Raw genomic sequence first — 14,381 nt, forward strand, 5'->3', positions numbered from 1 at the left:
CATTTTCTCAGGTGTCCAAAAGCTGCCCTTGCACATTTTAGGTGATGCTGGATTTCTTCATCAATGTCAGCTTTCTGCGATAGATGGCTTCTGAGGCATGGGAAATACTCAACGTTCTCCAGAGTCTCACTGTAAAGCTGAATGACCAGACCTGGGGACTGCTCATTAGGAGTTTGTTGTTGGAGGACCTTAGTCTTCTGAATGTTATAAGTATCAGTTCCATTTTCTTGTATGCCTTGGTAAAGATGCCAAAGATGCCTGAATGTCTGCTTCTGAGTGAGCACGCACTACGGCATTATCAGCAGAATGGAGCTTGATTATTGAGGTCAGGGTAGTTTTGGTTTTGGTTTTTGTTTTGGTTCAGAGTTGGCTGAGACTACACAGCTTGCCATCCATTTGGTGTAGTGTAGCTCCACTTAGACTGGAAGTTTGATGGTGGTCAGTGTTGGCACTGGATTTATGACCCAGATACCTTGTTCCAAGCAGACCCAAAACCCTCAGACTGACCATGACCTCTTCATTTGATAATAGGCAAATTTTATACAGTGATAACAGATAAGAATAATGCAAACAATTCTGTGTCTACCAGTTGCAGGGTTCACAGAGTCTAGGTATGTCTGGCCATTACATGAGCTTCAGTCTGAAATTCTGTCTTGAGTGTCAGCAGCCTGGAGGTCAGAAGCCAAGTCCCACCCTCCCACCCCTCCAGTGGAGTGGGTGAGATAGGCTGGTGGTATGCCCTCTGTCCATGGTGGTTCCCAAGATGGGAACCTGGGGTCCTTTGCTGCTCTGAAATTCTTCCTTTTGTATTCTTTCCCCCTCCTGATGACTCTTCATCTCTGGGCATTGCTGATTGGTCTTCCTGTGGCCGTCATACTTAACCACATTATGTCCTGTCAGCATATTCCTAAGTAGCATTTTCTAGCCATCAGTTAGATGTAGCATCACAGTAGAGAATATTGAGAAGAGTGTTGAAGTGATGATGCAGCCTTGCTTAACTCCTTTCTTAATGTCAAAGAGATCTGTGCTAGATCTGTTACTTGCATAATCATGGAGCAGGTGAAAAATGGTGACAAATTTCAGTGGGCATCTGTACCTGAGAAGGATCCTCCATAGCTAAGAGAACCTTTTAAATTTTCTTGGGAGTTCTATATAGTTTCTGCCCAAAGAAAGTCTTCATCAGATCTTTCTCTGAGGATTTAAGGAGTGTATTCTTCAAACAGTTTTCATCCATGATTGCCACATGCACCCAAACACCTGTGTTTATGTTGAGAGGTTTTGGTAATACTTGGAGTGCTATGGTGGCTGTTTGTCATTTCTCACCTATTTTCCAAAGGGAAATCCCCTGTTTGAATAGGAGATGGACTCTTAAGGCATTGGTTTACAAGGTTGTATAGAAACCCCAGTCCTGCAAACTTATAACCTCACTCCTATGACTGGTTTCCCCGAGACCATTAGGATTGTTATAGGCATTAGTTCATACACAGGCATAAGTGAGGGTTAAAGTAAGAGATGAAATGAGTGTCAGAGGAAGATTCAGTTGGATGGATAATGTGAACTCACAGAAATACACCCATCCCATGAAGGTACCTGCAGGTACTCCTAAGATACTAGTTTGCCCAATGTTAGTGATTCAGTGCTTCTGACATTATAATACCTGGACTGTTATTTTGAAGAGTCAATAATAACAACAACCCCTTCACCCTCTCTAAAAACACCACAACCAAAACCATAGGATGGCATATAACCATTTTCAAAATATCTACAGGTATTACTGAACAAATTCTTGTTCTCATTGGGAAGAGAGAGGGGTCTAAGGGATAACACATTATTTCAATAAGCAAATAAAGTCTATTTTTATTGGTATGAAAACAAGGATTCATGTAATTTTGACATCATACACATGTCCCTGTGCAGATTTGCCCTTTTTCACATGCAAGATTTTAAATTATGAAGTTGTTCAGATTTTCTAAGGAGAATTCTGTGAATGTTTTTAATGAATTGCAGTGCTAACAGTACTGTTTATGATGTTCTCTGAGATATCTTATCTTATTTAGTTAATCTATAAGGCACATATATACCCTGCCTTATGTCTGGCTTCAGGCTAACATGGCTGGCTACCTTTCTGTCTTCTCTGTGGCAGGCAGCTTTGGAACTGTGCAATATAGCTGTCCAGACTCTTAAATAAGAATAACTTTAAAAATAACTATGTGTTTAAAAATAGGGAGAGAAGAAGAAAATGGTAATGGAAAGAAAAAAAATCAAGAAAGAAAAAGAAAAATAATGACCCTTTGGATTATGAATATGGCCACCAGCATTCAGCAGTGTGTCACTTTCTGTGAAGTTTACTATCACTTTCTGTACAATTAAATCTTCTATTTAAAACTAAAAAAATGTTTAGAGCACAAGCAGAAGGAAAAATAAGCATTTTGTCACCCATACTGCCTGGTATAAACCATGAACACAAAAATAGTTTATAGCTATGAGTAGAGTTCTCCGCCCATAGCAGTTACTATCAAAACAGTAGCAGCTAGGTTGATATGTACATATATGCATCTTACCTATAATGCTAGAAAATTAGAGCATTTCATATTATCATGTTGGCTAAGAATAAAGCAAATTAAAACAGTGGTCAGTGGGTATCAGCTACACAATGGCCGTGTCTACACAAGGTGCCTAATGCGCAGTACTCTAATAACACTGCACAGTGGCATGCCAGTCAAAAACCATGCTAATACACTATTGTGCAGTAGTACTGGGCTACTGTGCAGTAAGCCTCACTAAAAAACCATGTGCCAGCACTACTGTGCAGTAACTGTAGTTACTGTGCATTTAGTTAGTATTTCATTAAGCAAGTACTGTATTAAACTAAATGTGAAGTAACTTGCTCATTAACAAACGTGTAGATGTGCCCAATATGTATCTCACAATAAAAAGGCCAAATGCTGTACATTCTTTTGCCTTTATTAGGTGTTTTATGGAATGGTTATTGTCATGTAAAGAAACCAAATTTCTAATAAGTATATGTTAGTGTCTTGAATAAAAGAAATAGGCATTTGGCATTGACCCACATACCATTCATTGTGTGTCCTGTTTTTGATGGTGGAATCTAAAAGCTTTTGTTTATGTGTTGGTGGTTTTAAGTGACTTGAAGGAATTAAGCTAGAAAGAAACACTCCTGCATGCAATGTTACTTCACTATGAAGTAACAAGATTGTCACATTGATATATATGGATGGGTTGCTCCATTTGTAAAGTAAACAATATGTAGTAGCTGCAGTCTTCACGCACTTGAGGCCCTTATAAGAAAGTTTGGAGTTTATGCAGTTCATTTATACAACATCACAATAAAATTATTGTGATGCTGCATAAGTGAACTGCACAAACTGTAGGCTTTCTTAAATGAATATTTGATGAATACTTAACCACCTAAGAAATCAAATTGATTTCAGTTTGAGTTCTGGGGATACATAATTTGGATCTTAAAAAAGGACTACATAATCTAAGTCTTCAGAAAAGAAAAATAAAATGTTTGCGGTCCAAATTCTCTGTTGAATAATGCCCTTTGAATTTAGTTTGACTGTTTATGAAATAAGATACTGTTCAGTGAGAATAAAGGTGTCAGAATATCATCCTAGCTAAGCAGGTGACTAACTATAGTGAAAAGCTAGTAGATTTTAGTGTTTAAATTCTTGCATGCAGTGGTTTTCTGTTTTGCAGATAAACTGAAACTCCAGTTTCCTCCATAAAATGAGGATCCATCAACTGCTAAAGTAAGCTGTCACGGCATGGGGTCTAGGAGCGGCCATGATCCCACTAGCGCACCCTACCGTGTCAAGTACGTCATCCAGCACCCTCTATCTTGCTCGCCACGTCTTTGATGATATCTGGTTCTATATGGGAGGCTGCCTTTGATTCCCTTGACCATGATACCCTGCTTACACTGTCCCCCCATTCCGGAATGGGGAGACAAGGTGCACCCCAGCCTTTAGGGCTACGCGTGCCTCCTACCTCCCCTTTAGCATGCCCCAGTATTGAGTGTAATTAAAGATACCATCTGCAGTTTTAGAAACCAGACCGTAACAATCGTTTTGTATTTTTTAAGATAGTGTCAGACTACTTCTATTAGCATGATCCCAAAGAGCAATGAGAGACTGTCAACTGACTGGAACCTGAATGTAGCCCCAGATTTTCTTAAAGGAAGTCTTAGTCTGCCTGCAGAGAGGGAGAGACCAGCTATAGTGATCGCTGTATTTTACATCAAGTGTTTCACACCAGATGTAACTATTTTGTGCATTGTGGGGGTGGGGAGTAGTGCAATTTAGGTCCCCTTAGACTTTGTTCTCAGTCTCTACACCTACCATTTGGCATCATATTTAGCCAGTAGAAGAAAATTGAAGGTTTTTTGCCTCAGTTGCAACAGCTGCAAAACAGATGTAAGCTGACATGAAATCTGCCAAAAATCTCTTCCAAGTCTCCCACCCATTTTCCACCAGAGAAACCAGTCAGGTGATATGAACGGAGAAGACCTTAGAGTCAGAAAAAGATGGGATCTCCCAGTCCTGACTCTTTAAAGTCTGTTAAAAAAAAGTGTTCCAAAAATGCTAGATTTACAGCATTGGAAATTAAAGCAACCAAAGTTCATGGCGGTAACAAGTGAAAAAAAACGTGATTCCAAGTAGCTTGCTATTAACAGGGAATAAAATAGAGAGATCTGCCTACAAACTAATGCAAAAAGCCAGTGAAAAGCTGTGAAACAGAGAAAAGAATCAGATATTTGTAGGAGTTTATAACTGATAGTGCACCCTGTAAATACACCTCTTTTTCAATACTTTTTCAGTATTTTAAATGATTAAATGTGTTTAAGTAAAACATTGTTGGCTCACTTTTTAGCAGCTTAATTATAATAGTGTGCAATTATCTTAAATGAGTTTGAAGTACTTATTGATACTTACCTACTTGCTGATATTCACTTCGTGGGTATTGTAACTAACACAGTTTCAAAATGGACCATTTCAATTAGTTGATGTTGAAAATTAAACACTGAGTAACATCCAAGCTTTTGTCAAAACAGTCACCATAAGTTTATTCATTCTGTTGGATAAACCTAGTTACTAAAGAGGAGAGGAGGGAAACATATCTAATGCTTATACCTTTCCAATTTTAGAGTTTTGTTTTGTTTCTATTTATCACATATGTTCTGAGTATTTTGAAAGTTAGAAGGTGCTACCAATGATATGAACATTTAAAGAAATCCAAATAAACAAACATAATTTAATGTTTTTTCTCATGCCTGCATCAATTAAATCTGATGTTCACAAAGAATATACAACATATGAATTACTTGCAATCAGATTGTTGAAAAAGCATGACAACTTGGTTAAAGTTGAGATGTACAAATATCCTGGCTGCCCTGCATCAGCATTTCCAGGGACATGCAGAGGCTAAATGTTAACACAGTTAAGAAAAACCAGGACCTAGGATTTCATGCCTGTGTGTTTCTTGATTCAATTTAGCAATCTTAGAAAAAAATACAAAGAAGTACATTTTTCAATGTACTGCTCTAGCACTATAACGTATGGAAACTATAGTAAGCTCTGAGCAAAGCCCTCAGTAGTTTCAGTGACTGGCAAAAGGGCCTGAATGCTCCCAATTACTGTGGTTTTGCTGCTTGTATGGCTACCAGGCAAATAGAAGTTACTAGTGAGAAAATATTTCTTATGTAAATGGGTCTACACTCTGCTTATCAAGCAGTGTATTTATGAAGAATTACCGAACATGCTACGATGTGTAACTTCCCTCTCCCCCCTTAAAGCCCCAGATTATTAGAGTGCCGTGCTAGCCAAGAAAGTTGTGCATGGTAAACCATGACATTATTTGGTGATTTGCATACAATTTATAGACCCACTCAAAAATGCTTTTCCAAATGCCGAATGCTCAGGGATGCATACATTCAGTGACGTGTAAATAAATAAATATTGAGACTGCCAGTCTGCTGTTTAAAGCCTGCTGCTGATGACTGCTGCTGCCAAAAATTTACAGTCTTGACATTTAGTTAAAGTGAGTACCAAGTAATGGTAGGAGCATCTAAATAATGAGTTGCCCAAGCAGCTTCAGTTTCACACAGGATCTGTGTAGGCTAATGTTACCAACTGTATTAAACCCCTAGTTCAAGCCACATGCTAGCAAGCATGAAGGACAAATGTTTCATCTCTGCCTTTGTGACAATTACATTTGACTCCTTGTGCACCAGTATCCCAGGGGCATGGGACTAAGGTTCTCAGTTTCTGACTGACTTGCATGAGTTTAAAACTCAAAGCTTTGACTTTGACCTAGAGAACTATTGCCCAACGGACAACTCGCCTCTCTCATCTATTTTTATCGTGAAGGTTGCCCTGCAGTCTTAGTAAAATGCCTGCAGTGTTATTTCCAATTGTCATGACATCAAGAGCTACTTACCACTCATGGGATTATTTTGGTGTGCGGCCAGTGGTGGTAGGGAGAAAATTATCAATGATCTATTGAATGCAAGTACTCCTTGAAATTGTCTCCCCTCACTGTATTCCTGCAGCATTCCCGTGTAAGTCTCATAAATATCAAGAGGAGAAAACCCCTCTGCTTATGGCCATGAAGACTTCTCTGAGTATCACCTAGAAACATGGTCACTATTACCTGCATAGGGCATAAAAGCAAGGCCTTTCTGCTTTTATGACCATTTCTGACTTTGATCTTGTCCCAAGGAATGACAAGGTCAAACATTCACAAACTCCTCCAAGACAGTTTCAGGCTGGACATAAGGAAGAACTTCTTTACTGTGCAAGTCCCCAAGGCCTGGAACAGACTGCCCCCAGAGGTGGTGCAAGCACCTACTCTGGCCTCCTTTAAGGGATATTTGGATGTTTATCTTGCTGGGATCCTGTGACCCCAGCTGACTTCCTGCCCCTAGAGCAGGGGGCTGGGCTTGATCTTCTGAGGTCCCTTCCAGCCCTAATGTCTATGAATCTTATTTTCAGTATAATTAATTTACCAAATATCCCTAATACGAAAATTGTATTTTTATACGGTATATAATTGCATTTAAGGCTTATGCCACTAAATACTAAAGATTTTCTAGAAAAGAACAGACCTTAGAGTTTATTACTGTAACATGAAACAGTGCTCAAATGGTACCATTCTGGGTATTAACTGCATTCACCATATTGTTGTTCTTTATCCAGGAGCAATGCACTTCTAGAGACATGTGGTACAAATGTAACTCTCGCTCAGAATCTTGAAAGAGATGTTTTTAGACATTCACCTAAAGTGAGTCATTGCTAGTTTTGGTATGAAGATTCAAGCATATAGGGCCAAGTTGAACTCAGATACATGCTTACATAAGCAGAATTTGTCCACCATAACTATCTGACCAGGCTGGGGAGATACAAAAGAGCAGTAAATCTGGACCTCAGTGAAAGACAGGTACTAATAGATAGTAATGGGTCTGGAGTGTTTGTTTAGTATTTATCACTTTCACCACTTCAGATGGAAATCCAAGAAAATAATGCAGTGTCTTTCCACATACTTAAAAAACTGTAGGAGAAATTATGTTTTCCTGAACCAGCCTGTCCTTGTTTGATGCAGCATCTTGATAAAAGCTATTGTAAAGTTAAAAGCTATCTCAAAGTTCTCACAGAGTTTTGTATTCCATGTTAATAAGGAGCTGTTTCCTCTGAGAGCAAAGATTTGTTCATTTCTTTTTGCTAGTGGTAGATGAGTGAGGAGAAGCTGCTTTAATGATCTTGGCTAGGGACAGAAGTTACACACAAACCGGTTTAAGTGATCAGAAACTGGTTTAAACCTGTAGCAGATCAGAAGTTCAGTGCATATAAGCCAGTTTCAAAATAGCTGAAGCTGGCTTAAGATAAACCTGGTTGAATGTAGCATCAAACTTAACTGATTTGGGTCAAACCGGTTTATGAAAATTCTGTCCCAGACCCCTTCCTGGTTCAAGTTAAATCATAATCCCACAGCATGCTTTGCAGCCCTGGGCTAGACTGTGCTGTCTGCTCCAGAGAGCAGGGCTAGCCCTGTCCCTCTTCTCCCTAACTTAGGACAGTGAAGGATGGTTGACAAGGGGGTGGGGGCGGGAAACCTGGCTGGGGGCCACAGCTGGGTCTGGGGCATAGACTGGGACAAGAGCCTGAGAGGGACTGCCCTCCGCCCCTCAGGCAAACTCCATCTGGAGTCTCAGAGGGACTTTAATTCCCCGCTTCCATGGCTCACTGTGCCTCAGTCTAGCAGAGACTAAGGCAGGCAAGCAGTTGATAGGGGCAAGGGGGCATAATTCCCCTCAGCTCCCCCAGGGCATGGGGGAGGGGGAAGAGTCTGGCAGGCACTGCTCCTCAAACCCAGGCAGACCTCGGCTGGGGTCTGCTATGGGCCAAGGAGGGGATTTAAATTCCAGTGTACTAGCTCAGAGCTGGGACCTGGTTACACCTGCTCTGCTGGGGTGGAGTGTGGGTGGGTCGAAAGCCTTGGATCTTCAGTACCTTCCCTTTGGCAGTGGCTGGCAGGCTGGGAGGCAGGCTCTAGTGCACCCTGGCTTCTGGCCTGAGCCACTGAAGGCATGTGGCTGCATTTCTTGAATCAAAAGTGAATGTCTGTTCACCTGCTTCTCTGCAGCGTAGACTAACCTGCTAAGACTGAATTGATTCAGCCTTGGGTTTTGGCTGTCTGTACTTAGCCTTTGAGTATATGCCTACTTTTTTGGCTGGGCACAAGCTAAACTGTAAATAGATACTGAAAAATCTGGGTTTCACATGGGGTAGGGGCATTTTTCTGTGTCCCATCCCAAGTTTTGCTATATTATTGCAGTAACTTCTGTGTCTTTAATTGAATAATTTGTCTTTTTTACTCCACTGGGGTGTAAAATCATGACCTTTGGCAGCCTAAATCTGTGGCTATAATATTACTTGTATACACTCCACTTTGAGGGTTCTTTTCTTATGTGACAAGGAAGGTAACTCTGCACCATATCCATTCTCATTTTGCTTTCATAGACCTTCATAACTTATCATAGCTTTGCTGTTGGGCTTAGTGGTCTTCTGGACAACTTCAGGCATTTTGATGAGTCATCTGACAAAGAAAAGTCATAGGGAGTCTGCTTATGGGCCTGTCAGTTTGGAAGGTGACGCAGGTTTCTATTTAAATCGGCAGCTGAAGTGTGAATGTATCTGTGACATTTTTAAGATGGTTTGTGGGGCCAGAAGTTGACCAGTGATTTTCATGTTGAGCACCTGCTAATTTTGGACTTAACAGTGTTGTGTGGTGCCTAGCCATGAATTTAAACAAAAAACCCAGAGGTAATGACATTTTATGTGAATAAAATGTTGGCTATTTGACAACTAGAACATAGCATATATTCAGTTGGAGTATAATAGCAATGGAAAGTGTTTCATTGACTTCAGTTGTTCTATGTCATGACCTGTCCAAGACTAATGGAAACCATGAGGCCTGATGGAGGAATGTTAACGTAGCTGCTACAATCATGGCAGCATGTATACTTTAAGGCATGGATTTAGCGTGGCAGTAGCACTTTCTGTATCACATCCCAAAGTTTTTGAATGGTTGTATATCTACATCTGGAAGAAGATAGACTGCCTAAATCAGAGATGTATAAGATTTCATAAGGAGCAGTGTAGTTCATCAGGTGCTATAAAGAGTCCCTTCATATGCTTATGCATTTCTTCAGTAGATGCTATGAAGGGACTGTGCATCAATACATGCCTAAGTATTCCATCCTTTAATTTTGTAATAGTAGTATCTTCACATGCTTTTTTTTATATTTATGTTATTTTGTTCAAGATAGAGTTAGGGATCATTGAATATTTGGTTTATAGCACAGAGAACTTTAAATTATTAGTGAAAGGATAAGATGAAGCCAACTGTATTTCTACTCATCTAGTAGGTCACTGGCCAGAAAGTATACATCCTAATATCTACCCATGCTCTTAGTGTATTTAGAGTTTCAGAAAGTGGGAAATGTTTGAAGCTTTCAGGAGTTTTGCAGTTCAGAGGATGGAACAAAGTCACTGGGTCTGTAGAATTAATGAAGTAGAAGCAATGCACTGTTCTTGAATGCTTGCAACTTTTCTGTTTGGCAGAAGTGGAGTATCCTGGTGCTTTTTGCCATTCCAGGGTGGGTCAAGTTTAGGCAAGTACAGCACAAATTTGTGAGATTTTTGGTTCCTGAATTACCATGACTTACATGTTTATATTTCTTTCATTTCAGATTCCCAAGAAGGAAATTACAAGTCAGAGGTGAACAGTAAACCTAGGAAGGAAAGGACAGCTTTCACCAAGGAACAAATCAGAGAGCTAGAAGCAGAATTTGCCCATCATAACTACCTGACCAGGCTGAGAAGATATGAGATAGCAGTAAATCTGGACCTCACTGAAAGACAGGTACTGATAGATAGTAATGGGTTTGAAATGTTTAATATTTATTGCTACCAGCAGTAGGCAATCTCCTCACTGCTTTTCTGGCTGATTGACTTCACTTGTTTTGTCACAGTTAAAGTACCTATACAAGAGAGTTAGACAAGCTAATGTATCATATTAAACATTAATTCTAAAACGATAATGTTAATTTTTCATGCTTGCAAAACAAATTTGTAAATTTAGTTAACCTATTAGAAACTCTACTTGACTCATTATTTTTCTATATCTGTTCTGCCTGCTTTCTGAATGTCAGCAAATTACATAAAATTGGCAGAAGGTGACATTCAAAAGTATCTCACAATAGGCAAACTTAACTAAGGTTGTAGTAGGGTTTCTGTTAAAACTTAGTTAAAATAAGGAAGAATCAGAAGTATATTTAAAGTTTTGATGATGATGCTGTCATATCCAAGATATAGACTTGAAACACATGTATTAGTTTAAAAGAAAAATATAAGTAGAGTTTTATTTTTAAACTAACAAAAAATGTTATTGCTAATTGCAGAGGCAGGGATGACAAAGAAGAGGGTAGTGGAGAAATTTTGTCTTGATACCTAGAATATATGCTCTGCAACTCCTGAAACAGAAAATGCGCTTTAAAGCCCTGCTTGTGTAAATCAACCAGTTTGGCACATTCTAAACGTACCTATGCCAGTCTTCTGCAAAGAGTTTTCTACTATGGTACATTTCCAAATGATGGCAGAAATAGTGGAAGTCTAGATCAGAAAATACCTTATTCTGTTGTCTTTAGAAAATCTGTTGCTGCCTGTTCTGTGAAATAAGAGGAGACAGTGTCATTTCTTATCACTGGTATTAGTTTCCTTCTCTTCAAGCCCAAATCCTATAAAACACATAAGCACATGCTTAATTTTTTGTTATGGAGTCATACTGACTTATCAGTGGAACTGTATCAGTGCTTTAAACATAAGCTTGCAGTGAAGTGTTTGAGGGGCCTGGGCTAAACGCACTAATGCTTTAACTCAACTCTTACTAATGTTTTAAAGTTCTCTTTATTTACTAGTAAATAATCCTATATGCACATATATTGAGGAGAGTTCTTGTCTACATGTTCAGCCTACGTGATCCTACTAAACACAATATTGCTATGTATTCATGCATATTTAACTCCTTCCAGATTGTATACATCACAATGATAAGTCTTCTGCATTTGATAAATTATTAAGGGACTGCATCTGAAACAAATAATCTGTGCTCAGGTGCCTTCTTACAGATTCATGCACTAACAGAACCTGAATAGCATATTGAACAGATCCCATGCAGAAAAGTGTGATCATCTCCATTAGCTAGAATTCACTAGATAAATAGTAGATGATATTGTGAACAAGAAACACTTCACCGTGTGTAGTAATATTCATGTTACTGATTTTGGTGGTTAATTTAAAGATGATGGAGCTTCATGAAGCTTGATCTTATGAGAAGATGTTAAAGACAGATCTATTACCCTGAATTTAGTTTACATTTTCTAAAAATAGTACAGCTCAATTAAAAGCAGATCCATTTATAGATGTATACCTGTACATCCATATGTGCACAAGCAAATAAAAGTGGGTTTACTCTAGAGGACTTCCAAAGACCCACATACAAAATGGTTTTCCAAAATTTCCTCTGTATACAAGTCAGTAATATCTCTTATGACATGAACATAATGTCAGTTAACACTAATTTTGCTAAATAAGAGAGTGGGCATTAAACCCTTGTTGTTTCATGGGGATTAGTTTAAATTTTTTAGTACAAATATAATTAACACCCTTTTGGTATCACAGAGAAGGAATTAATTAAGATGTAGAGAGGGAATAAATAGTAATATTGAATAGGCACAATCTTGCAATTCTTTCTCAGCAAAAAATGCCATTGAATTTAATATACTCAACAGACTTCAAGCAGAGTCTAGCTTTAATACGAGCTCTAGGAAAGTGCTTCATACTTGTTTTGACATGCATATAGTATGTGCATTTTATTGTCTGCACATTACCCAAAGGTCCAGAAATATTCAGATATTTTAAGTGGTAACGAATCCTCAGGAAATATTCTACACTGAGGCCATAACACTTTATTATAAACTGAAAAAAAGGTTTTAAGTGGAGGTATGGATTTTCTTAATGGTTAATGCAGCTTTAGATGGTTTATATTAAACACAACTAGAGAATCAAAGATCTATAGTCCAGTTTCAAATCTCACCATTTCATTTATATTACAGGATAAAACTGTCACAAGAAACAGAAATAGGGCCTAAAGGATTTTCCTTTCCAAAATTGTGTGTGTTCATATATAAAAATCAGTGTAGCACTGAGTATTAACTTAGACAATCATATATAAATATGTGTGGATAGAATAGTAAATAGCAAATAAATAATAATTTATATTTTTGATTGTCTGTGCTTAGTGTTCAGTGCTAAAATATTTTTTCAACATAGACAATTATTCAAGCTTTTAACGTGTACCATTTGTTAAAAACAATTCAGTTGACTTCAGTGGAGATGTCCCTGCCTACAAAAGCAGTAGATTGAATCTACTGTTTAATTGCTCCTTTGTAACTTCTATGTGATGCCAGCTATGAGAATTATGCTGATATTTGTGATCTTCTCTGAGTAATTGGAATTCTATAGCATCTGGGCTTCATTCTGCTCTGTTCTTCCGTATAATCACATATGGCAATTGGACTACTGAAAGTGTTGTTGCTTCCCTTTTGTTCTAGTAGAGAGCTAGGCTTCTTCAGGAAGGAAAAGCTTCTAACGATTTTATACAGATCAAAGACAAAGCTAACCCTTTGGCTGGCCACCATAAGCCTATCTGTCGGGAGATGAAAAGGGCTTGTTGACAGTACTGAAAATGTCCTTGGTTGTCCACAATAAAAAGATGAATGGCAAGTGAAGAGAAACCTAGCATCATACTTCAACATTTGTTTTGCATTTTGAAGGTTACATACATTGAGCCAAGTAGTGATGTCACTTCCAGAGTTATAAATTGGAAGCGTTGCTACTGAAATAAATTGAATTCCTGTAGTGGAAGGCTGGTGCATGTAAGCAGCAGCAGGCATTTTATTTCCACAGTGTATATAAACCTTCAAGAGGGGAATTCTGTAAATCAAATGACCCGGTTTCCCTCTGCACTAGTTCTACATCTATGCAGCTTCATTGACTTTAATTAAATTGCTCCAGGATTAAACTGGTACTGTGCTGTGTGATTACACAGGTGGTATTATTTCCTCTTCCTAGAATAGGAATGCTTCTGACATATTTGTCATTGTAATTATAACAGAATATGTGTGCTTGTGTGTGGCATCAGTATCTACACGTTTGTATATTATTCTTGTAATATCACCTAGTATGATTCAACTTAGATCCAGAGCCCTGTTGTGCTAGATTTTACACACACGGGTTAGGAGACACTTTCTTTTCTAAAGAGTTAATGATCTAAACCTACTGCTGGACATTCTCAGGTGCCAAATTCACTGTGCTTGGTTTTCAGACAATCTGGACATAGGGCATTGTCATTTCTGGAATACAGCCATGTTATAAGAAACCCTGTTCAGGACAGCTCACTCTTAATCCCAACATCAGGAACTGATTTTTATTACTAGGATGCACTGAATTGACTAAGCCCATTATAGCAAGTGTTCTCTTCTAAATATCTTTTCTCCTGGACCCATGTGCCTATACTATAATGAGACTGTAGGGCAAGGTATTTTATATGTCCTTCCTCCTGAATAGGGTAAGACATGAGTTTATATCCTGCACACCAAGCTATAGATATGACTATGTTTGGAAACTTTTGAGTTATTATGGAAATACTTGTTGAATATTCTTTGTGCAAAGAGCATTAAATTTAATGTAATACAGTAACAGATAATACAGTAACAAAAACATAGTAGCCTGTATTAGACA

General features: G+C 38.5%; 1 protein-coding gene across 1 annotated transcript in view; it reads left to right on the forward strand.

Moving 5' to 3' along the window:
• MEOX2 (mesenchyme homeobox 2) overlaps nucleotides 1-14,381 on the forward strand; it is a 74,365-nt gene that overhangs the window by 42,176 nt on the left and 17,808 nt on the right. The window contains exon 2 of the mRNA XM_090046879.1: nucleotides 10,271-10,443. Within this exon, the coding sequence (XP_089903005.1) occupies nucleotides 10,271-10,443 (173 nt within the window). The remainder of the gene's footprint in view (nucleotides 1-10,270; nucleotides 10,444-14,381) is intronic.

This window comes from Crocodylus siamensis, chromosome 5 (genome assembly GCF_052110815.1).
Source record: "Crocodylus siamensis isolate JL-2025a chromosome 5, ASM5211081v1, whole genome shotgun sequence".
NCBI lineage: Eukaryota > Metazoa > Chordata > Crocodylia > Crocodylidae > Crocodylus > Crocodylus siamensis.